Source organism: Coffea eugenioides, chromosome 6, assembly GCF_003713205.1.
Source record: "Coffea eugenioides isolate CCC68of chromosome 6, Ceug_1.0, whole genome shotgun sequence".
NCBI lineage: Eukaryota > Viridiplantae > Streptophyta > Magnoliopsida > Gentianales > Rubiaceae > Coffea > Coffea eugenioides.
In genome coordinates, this window is record NC_040040.1 from 48,411,252 (window position 1) to 48,421,181 (window position 9,930).

Genomic DNA, 9,930 nt, shown 5'->3' on the forward strand with positions numbered 1-9,930 from the left:
ATGGAGATTTCGTTGGCTCGGTTAAACTTTTTATCAATGCAAGCCGAAGGATTCACTGATCAGAGAGATTTCCACGCAAGTTTAGCAACGCGACGTAAAGTTTCCTTGTTTCTTGCATGTTTTGAAATGAGCGAACCAGCTGTTCAGCAAACTGTTGCTTTTGACACTGGTACCAGCCTATTTTGGGTCCATTGCGATAATCCAGTGGGTGGTGATGGTGAATATTCATTGGATCCACCCCATAATTCTGCAGGGTCCTCAACTTTTTCAAATTTAGCAGACTGTCATGAATATTGTAACAATGCCACTCTGTGCTTTTGTGACAAAAAATCATGCAAATATTATATGCAATATGGAACTGGATTTTCAAGAGGGATACTTGCGTCTGAGAGATTTATTTTTAAGTCCTCCCACAATAAAGGATCGCTTATCAATGATGTAGTTCATAAATGCTCACATGAAGCAGAAACAGCAGCCAATGACTACAATGGACTGCTTGAACTTGGGACAGCAAAACATTCTTTACTATCACAATTGGGATCTGGTGAATTTTCTTATTGTATTGAAAAATTAGGTGATTCTAGCTATGATAAAAATATACTAATCGTTGGAAAGAATTTAGCCACTGGAGGAGATTCAACTCCTTTTCAAATTGCTGGCTTCAAATACTATGCAGACCTAGAAGGCATAAGTTTTGGAGGTAAGATGCTTGACAATGACAATGAACAATTGAAAATATCAAATCATAAGGGTGGTGCAGCTTTTGATTCTGGTGCTAGTTCTAGTGCTCTTCAGCCAATGGCATAGTGGAAATTACACAAAGAGATTGTAGACTTGGTTGGTGATTCATTTGAGAGAGCAGACTACCATGGGACATATGTAACTAAGCTTTGTTACAGGGGAAATCTCTACACAGATTTCATTGGGGTTCCTACTGTACCACTTCATTTTGCTAATGATTCAACAATGGAACGGGACTACGAGAACATCTTTCAACAATATTCTGGTAAGGTATGGTTTAATGTGGTGGATGCTTCATAGCTAGGATATAAATTTAATTTTATTGGGATTAATCTCCAATAATATTTTTACATGGCATTTGATTTGGAAACTAAGCAACTTACTTTTCAAGGAATTGACTGTAGAGCTTTGTGGAATGATTAATACACTTGTATTCGCAGTGTGATTTGATTCCTTCCAAGCTGAACCCGTAATGGAAGGATGGGATAAGTAGTTTGCCTTACATGTAGTAGACTTCATCTCTCAAGTGTGGGTCAAATGTTGAACTTCATGAACAAAATCAGTGTTCCCAACATGTACATTCTGGAACTGATGGCCTGAATTGACAAAGATATGCAAGTCTGACATCTTTTTTTTTATTATTCAACAAATGTCTATACTGCAGTAATTCTTGTTTTTCTCACAAATGTTGTGGCATACTTAAATGTTTGCAAAGCCCCTCATTTTTCAAATTGCCATGAATATTAACTTATAACTAATTGTGACACCTGCAAGTGATGTATATGTGAAAAAATTATGCGTGAGCCTCCTGAAAATGGTTTATGAGATTAACAGTCTACAATTTTGTTCCGAAGGTACTCTCAAATAAAGTTGGGAAAAGTCCCTGCAACCGTCCGGAATGTAGAGAGAGAACATTCTCTTCCTAATTCTTTTTCTTTTCCTCTTCTCTCCTTTTCTTCTTTTTCTTTTTCTTTTTTCTTTTCTTTCCTTTTTTTCCATTCTTCTCCACTGTTAAATGGTTTTGTTCCAAAGGCTAACAGGAATCAGCACTGCTCCAGGCAATTTAGAGCAGTCAAAGATGCTGCTGATACCCCATGCAATATTGTGTAGGGACAAAGCAAATTCCCATGACCATGTTCATGTTTAGTCTTGCCGGATCTTCCCTTATAGCACAGCTGAAAAAAGGACGTTCTGCCTCTTGCGCCACAAACGCCGGCCACTACCGGCTCCCACCATTGACTGGTAAAACTTCTAACATATCTTCACTACAGACCTTATTTAAAGCTGGCTTGAGAGGGATTTAAAATTCATGAGACGATCCTTAGGACCCATAACACAGTTATCAAGTACTAGTTGACCACGAAAATATGCATGGATAAGCATTATTTGCGGCAAAATCGGGACTTTATTTAAAACCCTAACTAAAAATGGTGGTGATGAAGATGACACTGAGAGTGTGATCCGACAGTGATGACACAAACAAGTATTAAATCCCGCAAAAGAAGACTGAAAGAGATTAGAGACTCATAAAGTAGTATTGCTATTTCGATTAATCACCAGTTTGGATATTCATGGCATGTATTCGGACTTGTTAGGTTCATTTGAATCATGGGATGACACCACAAGAAAGATGAAAGTGATAATAGATTATTATTTTGGTTTACCAAAAAATACGAATGAGCATGCAAGAGAATTGAAGGAGGAAGCTATGTTTGGAGGAGTTTTAATTGGGGTGGAATTCTTAAATTGGAGTACTCTTAATTGGAGTGGGAAACGTGGGAGGAAATACGGGGGGAAACGTGAGATGATGATTAGAGGATTTGTAGGAGTGGTTGTAGGATGAGTTAAGAGATAGTGGGAATATTTTAAATTTAAATTTAATTGATAATAAGGTTGGTTATAACCCACTACTTTTTATGTATTAAAATAAATACAAAAATCTAGAAAAAAGAATGAGAAGTTTAGAAGCCATTGAGAGGGTCTCTGCTAAAAACGCCTTCTGCAATACATTAATTGGAGTGGACTCTTAATTGGAGTGGGAAACGCGGGAGGGAATGGGGAGGGAAATGTGGGATGATGATTAGAGGATTTGTAGGGGTGGTTGTACGATGAGTTAAGAGATAGTGGGAATATTTTAAAATTAAATTTGATTGATGATAAGGTTGGGTACAACCCACTACTTTTTATGTATTAAAATTAATACAAAAATCTAGAAAAAAGAATGAGAAGTTTAGAAGCCATTGAAAGAGTCCTAGTTAAAAACCCCTTCTACAATACATATAGATATAGATATTGATAGTTTGATATTATATCACATTGCACATCGAATTGTTCCCTCCTTTTGCTGCGTTTTTCTTTGAAACCTTTGATATATGCTGTTAGAGGGGATATGCGACGTGTTCAACCCTTTTCCCTTGCCTTAACTTTTACCATTACCTGCCTATTTCCAAGTACAATACTGAACAACCCCACATCCAACAGGATAGTGACAAAACAAATTTATCATAAGGTTGTTGGCTCTCCGTATTTCGATCAGACCGCCAAACTTGAAGATCAAGTGGATAGAGATATGGAGATTTCGTTGGCTCGGTTAAACTTTTTATCAATGCAAGCCGAAGGATTCACTGATCAGAGAGATTTCCACGCAAGTTTAGCAACGCGACGTAAAGTTTCCTTGTTTCTTGCATGTTTTGAAATGAGCGAACCAGCTGTTCAGCAAACTGTTGCTTTTGACACTGGTACCGGCCTATTTTGGGTCCATTGCGAGAATCCAGTGGGTGGTGATGGTGAATATCCATTGGATCCACCCCATAATTCTGTAGGGTCCTCAACTTTTTCAAATTTAGCAGACTGTCATGAATATTGTAACAATGCCACTCTGTGCTTTTGTGACAAAAAATCATGCAAATATTATATGCAATATGGAACTGGATTTTCAAGAGGGATACTTGCGTCTGAGAGATTTATTTTTAAGTCCTCCCACAATAAAGGATCGCTTATCAACGATGTAGTTCATAAATGCTCACATGAAGCAGAAACAGCAGCCAATGACTACAATGGACTGCTTGAACTTGGGACAGCAAAACATTCCTTACTATCACAATTGGGATCTGGTGAATTTTCTTATTGTATTGAAAAATTAGGTGATTCTAGCTATGATAAAAATATACTAATCGTTGGAAAGAATTTAGCCACTGGAGGAGATTCAACTCCTTTTCAAATTGCTGGCTTCAAATACTATGCAGACCTAGAAGGCACAAGTTTTGGAGGTAAGATGCTTGACAATGACAATGAACAATTGAAAATATCAAATCATAAGGGTGGTGCAGCTTTTGATTCTGGTGCAAGTTCTAGTGCTCTTCAGCCAATGGCATAGTGGAAATTACACAAAGAGATTGTAGACTTGGTTGGAGATTCATTTGAGAGAGCAGACTACCATGGGACATATGTAACTAAGCTTTGTTACAGGGGAAATCTCTACACAGATTTCATTGGGGTTCCTACTGTACCACTTCATTTTGCTAATGATTCAACAATGGAACGGGACTACGAGAACATCTTTCAACAATATTCTGGTAAGGTATGGTTTAATGTGGTGGATGCTTCATAGCTAGGATATAAATTTAATTTTATTGGGATTAATCTCCAATAATATTTTTACATGGCATTTGATTTGGAAACTAAGCAACTTACTTTTCAAGGAATTGACTGTAGAGCTTTGTGGAATGATTAATACACTTGTATTCGCAGTGTGATTTGATTCCTTCCAAGCTGAACCCGTAATGGAAGGATGGGATAAGTAGTTTGCCTTACATGTAGTAGACTTCATCTCTCAAGTGTGGGTCAAATGTTGAACTTCATGAACAAAATCAGTGTTCCCAACATATACATTCTGGAACTGATGGCCTGAATTGACAAAGATATGCAAGTCTGACATCTTTTTTTTTATTATTCAACAAATGTCTATACTGCAGTAATTCTTGTTTTTCTCACAAATGTTGTGGCATACTTAAATGTTTGCAAAGCCCCTCATTTTTCAAATTGCCATGAATATTAACTTATAACTAATTGTGACACCTGCAAGTGATGTATATGTGAAAAAATTATGCGTGAGCCTCCTAAAAATGGTTTATGAGATTAACAGTCTACAATTTTGTTCCGAAGGTACTCTCAAATAAAGTTGGGAAAAGCCCCTGCAACCGTCCGGAATGTAGAGAGAGAACATTCTCTTCCTAATTCTTTTTCTTTTCCTCTTCTCTCCTTTTCTTCTTTTTCTTTTTCTTTTTTCTTTTCTTTCCTTTTTTTCCATTCTTCTCCACTGTTAAATGGTTTTGTTCCAAAGGCTAACAGGAATCAGCACTGCTCCAGGCAATTTAGAGCAGTCAAAGATGCTGCTGATACCCCATGCAATATTGTGTAGGGACAAAGCAAATTCCCATGACCATGTTCATGTTTAGTCTTGCCGGATCTTCCCTTATAGCACAGCTGAAAAAAGGACGTTCTGCCTCTTGCGCCACAAACGCCGGCCATTACCGGCTCCCACCATTGACTGGTAAAACTTCTAACATATCTTCACTACAGACCTTATTTAAAGCTGGCTTGAGAGGGATTTAAAATTCATGAGACGATCCTTAGGACCCATAACACAGTTATCAAGTACTAGTTGACCACGAAAATATGCATGGATAAGCATTATTTGCGGCAAAATCGGGACTTTATTTAAAACCCTAACTAAAAATGGTGGTGATGAAGATGACACTGAGAGTGTGATCCGACAGTGATGACACAAACAAGTATTAAATCCCGCAAAAGAAGACTGAAAGAGATTAGAGACTCATAAAGTAGTATTGCTATTTCGATTAATCACCAGTTTGGATATTCGTGGCATGTATTTGGACTTGTTAGGTTCATTTGAATCATGGGATGACACCACAAGAAAGATGAAAGTGATAATAGATTATTATTTTGGTTTACCAAAAAATACGAATGAGCATGCAAGAGAATTGAAGGAGGAAGCTATGTTTGGAGGAGTTTTAATTGGGGTGGAATTCTTAAATTGGAGTACTCTTAATTGGAGTGGGAAACGTGGGAGGAAATAAGGGGGGAAACGTGAGATGATGATTAGAGGATTTGTAGGAGTGGTTGTAGGATGAGTTAAGAGATAGTGGGAATATTTTAAATTTAAATTTAATTGATAATAAGGTTGGTTATAACCCACTACTTTTTATGTATTAAAATAAATACAAAAATCTAGAAAAAAGAATGAGAAGTTTAGAAGCCATTGAGAGGGTCTCTGCTAAAAACGCCTTCTGCAATACATTAATTGGAGTGGACTCTTAATTGGAGTGGGAAACGCGGGAGGGAATGGGGAGGGAAATGTGGGATGATGATTAGAGGATTTGTAGGGGTGGTTGTACGATGAGTTAAGAGATAGTGGGAATATTTTAAAATTAAATTTGATTGATGATAAGGTTGGGTACAACCCACTACTTTTTATGTATTAAAATTAATACAAAAATCTAGAAAAAAGAATGAGAAGTTTAGAAGCCATTGAAAGAGTCCTAGTTAAAAACCCCTTCTACAATACATATAGATATAGATATTGATAGTTTGATATTATATCACATTGCACATCGAATTGTTCCCTCCTTTTGCTGCGTTTTTCTTTGAAACCTTTGATATATGCTGTTAGAGGGGATATGCGACGTGTTCAACCCTTTTCCCTTGCCTTAACTTTTACCATTACCTGCCTATTTCCAAGTACAATACTGAACAACCCCACATCCAACAGGATAGTGACAAAACAAATTTATCATAATGTTGTTGGCTCTCCGTATTTCGATCAGACCGCCAAACTTGAAGATCAAGTGGATAGAGATATGGAGATTTCGTTGGCTCGGTTAAACTTTTTATCAATGCAAGCCGAAGGATTCACTGATCAGAGAGATTTCCACGCAAGTTTAGCAACGCGACGTAAAGTTTCCTTGTTTCTTGCATGTTTTGAAATGAGCGAACCAGCTGTTCAGCAAACTGTTGCTTTTGACACTGGTACCAGCCTATTTTGGGTCCATTGCGATAATCCAGTGGGTGGTGATGGTGAATATTCATTGGATCCACCCCATAATTCTGCAGGGTCCTCAACTTTTTCAAATTTAGCAGACTGTCATGAATATTGTAACAATGCCACTCTGTGCTTTTGTGACAAAAAATCATGCAAATATTATATGCAATATGGAACTGGATTTTCAAGAGGGATACTTGCGTCTGAGAGATTTATTTTTAAGTCCTCCCACAATAAAGGATCGCTTATCAATGATGTAGTTCATAAATGCTCACATGAAGCAGAAACAGCAGCCAATGACTACAATGGACTGCTTGAACTTGGGACAGCAAAACATTCTTTACTATCACAATTGGGATCTGGTGAATTTTCTTATTGTATTGAAAAATTAGGTGATTCTAGCTATGATAAAAATATACTAATCGTTGGAAAGAATTTAGCCACTGGAGGAGATTCAACTCCTTTTCAAATTGCTGGCTTCAAATACTATGCAGACCTAGAAGGCATAAGTTTTGGAGGTAAGATGCTTGACAATGACAATGAACAATTGAAAATATCAAATCATAAGGGTGGTGCAGCTTTTGATTCTGGTGCTAGTTCTAGTGCTCTTCAGCCAATGGCATAGTGGAAATTACACAAAGAGATTGTAGACTTGGTTGGTGATTCATTTGAGAGAGCAGACTACCATGGGACATATGTAACTAAGCTTTGTTACAGGGGAAATCTCTACACAGATTTCATTGGGGTTCCTACTGTACCACTTCATTTTGCTAATGATTCAACAATGGAACGGGACTACGAGAACATCTTTCAACAATATTCTGGTAAGGTATGGTTTAATGTGGTGGATGCTTCATAGCTAGGATATAAATTTAATTTTATTGGGATTAATCTCCAATAATATTTTTACATGGCATTTGATTTGGAAACTAAGCAACTTACTTTTCAAGGAATTGACTGTAGAGCTTTGTGGAATGATTAATACACTTGTATTCGCAGTGTGATTTGATTCCTTCCAAGCTGAACCCGTAATGGAAGGATGGGATAAGTAGTTTGCCTTACATGTAGTAGACTTCATCTCTCAAGTGTGGGTCAAATGTTGAACTTCATGAACAAAATCAGTGTTCCCAACATGTACATTCTGGAACTGATGGCCTGAATTGACAAAGATATGCAAGTCTGACATCTTTTTTTTTATTATTCAACAAATGTCTATACTGCAGTAATTCTTGTTTTTCTCACAAATGTTGTGGCATACTTAAATGTTTGCAAAGCCCCTCATTTTTCAAATTGCCATGAATATTAACTTATAACTAATTGTGACACCTGCAAGTGATGTATATGTGAAAAAATTATGCGTGAGCCTCCTGAAAATGGTTTATGAGATTAACAGTCTACAATTTTGTTCCGAAGGTACTCTCAAATAAAGTTGGGAAAAGTCCCTGCAACCGTCCGGAATGTAGAGAGAGAACATTCTCTTCCTAATTCTTTTTCTTTTCCTCTTCTCTCCTTTTCTTCTTTTTCTTTTTCTTTTTTCTTTTCTTTCCTTTTTTTCCATTCTTCTCCACTGTTAAATGGTTTTGTTCCAAAGGCTAACAGGAATCAGCACTGCTCCAGGCAATTTAGAGCAGTCAAAGATGCTGCTGATACCCCATGCAATATTGTGTAGGGACAAAGCAAATTCCCATGACCATGTTCATGTTTAGTCTTGCCGGATCTTCCCTTATAGCACAGCTGAAAAAAGGACGTTCTGCCTCTTGCGCCACAAACGCCGGCCACTACCGGCTCCCACCATTGACTGGTAAAACTTCTAACATATCTTCACTACAGACCTTATTTAAAGCTGGCTTGAGAGGGATTTAAAATTCATGAGACGATCCTTAGGACCCATAACACAGTTATCAAGTACTAGTTGACCACGAAAATATGCATGGATAAGCATTATTTGCGGCAAAATCGGGACTTTATTTAAAACCCTAACTAAAAATGGTGGTGATGAAGATGACACTGAGAGTGTGATCCGACAGTGATGACACAAACAAGTATTAAATCCCGCAAAAGAAGACTGAAAGAGATTAGAGACTCATAAAGTAGTATTGCTATTTCGATTAATCACCAGTTTGGATATTCATGGCATGTATTCGGACTTGTTAGGTTCATTTGAATCATGGGATGACACCACAAGAAAGATGAAAGTGATAATAGATTATTATTTTGGTTTACCAAAAAATACGAATGAGCATGCAAGAGAATTGAAGGAGGAAGCTATGTTTGGAGGAGTTTTAATTGGGGTGGAATTCTTAAATTGGAGTACTCTTAATTGGAGTGGGAAACGTGGGAGGAAATACGGGGGGAAACGTGAGATGATGATTAGAGGATTTGTAGGAGTGGTTGTAGGATGAGTTAAGAGATAGTGGGAATATTTTAAATTTAAATTTAATTGATAATAAGGTTGGTTATAACCCACTACTTTTTATGTATTAAAATAAATACAAAAATCTAGAAAAAAGAATGAGAAGTTTAGAAGCCATTGAGAGGGTCTCTGCTAAAAACGCCTTCTGCAATACATTAATTGGAGTGGACTCTTAATTGGAGTGGGAAACGCGGGAGGGAATGGGGAGGGAAATGTGGGATGATGATTAGAGGATTTGTAGGGGTGGTTGTACGATGAGTTAAGAGATAGTGGGAATATTTTAAAATTAAATTTGATTGATGATAAGGTTGGGTACAACCCACTACTTTTTATGTATTAAAATTAATACAAAAATCTAGAAAAAAGAATGAGAAGTTTAGAAGCCATTGAAAGAGTCCTAGTTAAAAACCCCTTCTACAATACATATAGATATAGATATTGATAGTTTGATATTATATCACATTGCACATCGAATTGTTCCCTCCTTTTGCTGCGTTTTTCTTTGAAACCTTTGATATATGCTGTTAGAGGGGATATGCGACGTGTTCAACCCTTTTCCCTTGCCTTAACTTTTACCATTACCTGCCTATTTCCAAGTACAATACTGAACAACCCCACATCCAACAGGATAGTGACAAAACAAATTTATCATAAGGTTGTTGGCTCTCCGTATTTCGATCAGACCGCCAAACTTGAAGATCAAGTGGATAGAGAT

The 9,930-nt window shown here is 37.2% G+C and overlaps 3 protein-coding genes across 3 annotated transcripts; all 3 read left to right on the forward strand.

Moving 5' to 3' along the window:
• On the forward strand, positions 1 to 807 carry LOC113774300 (protein ASPARTIC PROTEASE IN GUARD CELL 1-like). The gene has a single exon (XM_027318851.1). It carries the CDS (start codon positions 1 to 3, stop codon positions 805 to 807), a length of 807 nt encoding a protein of 268 aa, XP_027174652.1.
• Positions 808 to 3,310: 2,503 nt separating this feature from the next.
• Positions 3,311 to 4,117, forward strand: LOC113774301 (protein ASPARTIC PROTEASE IN GUARD CELL 1-like). The gene has a single exon (XM_027318852.1). The coding sequence runs from the start codon at positions 3,311 to 3,313 to the stop codon at positions 4,115 to 4,117; it is 807 nt and encodes a 268-aa protein (XP_027174653.1).
• Positions 4,118 to 6,620: 2,503 nt separating this feature from the next.
• On the forward strand, positions 6,621 to 7,427 carry LOC113774303 (protein ASPARTIC PROTEASE IN GUARD CELL 1-like). Its single transcript, XM_027318853.1, has one exon. It carries the CDS (start codon positions 6,621 to 6,623, stop codon positions 7,425 to 7,427), a length of 807 nt encoding a protein of 268 aa, XP_027174654.1.
• Positions 7,428 to 9,930: the final 2,503 nt, after the last annotated feature.

Coding starts and splice junctions, on each gene's coding strand:
- LOC113774301 (XM_027318852.1), top strand. CDS start 3,311: ATGGAGATTTCGTTGGCTCGGTTAAACTTTTTATCAATGCAAGCCGAA.
- LOC113774303 (XM_027318853.1), top strand. CDS start 6,621: ATGGAGATTTCGTTGGCTCGGTTAAACTTTTTATCAATGCAAGCCGAA.
- LOC113774300 (XM_027318851.1), top strand. CDS start 1: ATGGAGATTTCGTTGGCTCGGTTAAACTTTTTATCAATGCAAGCCGAA.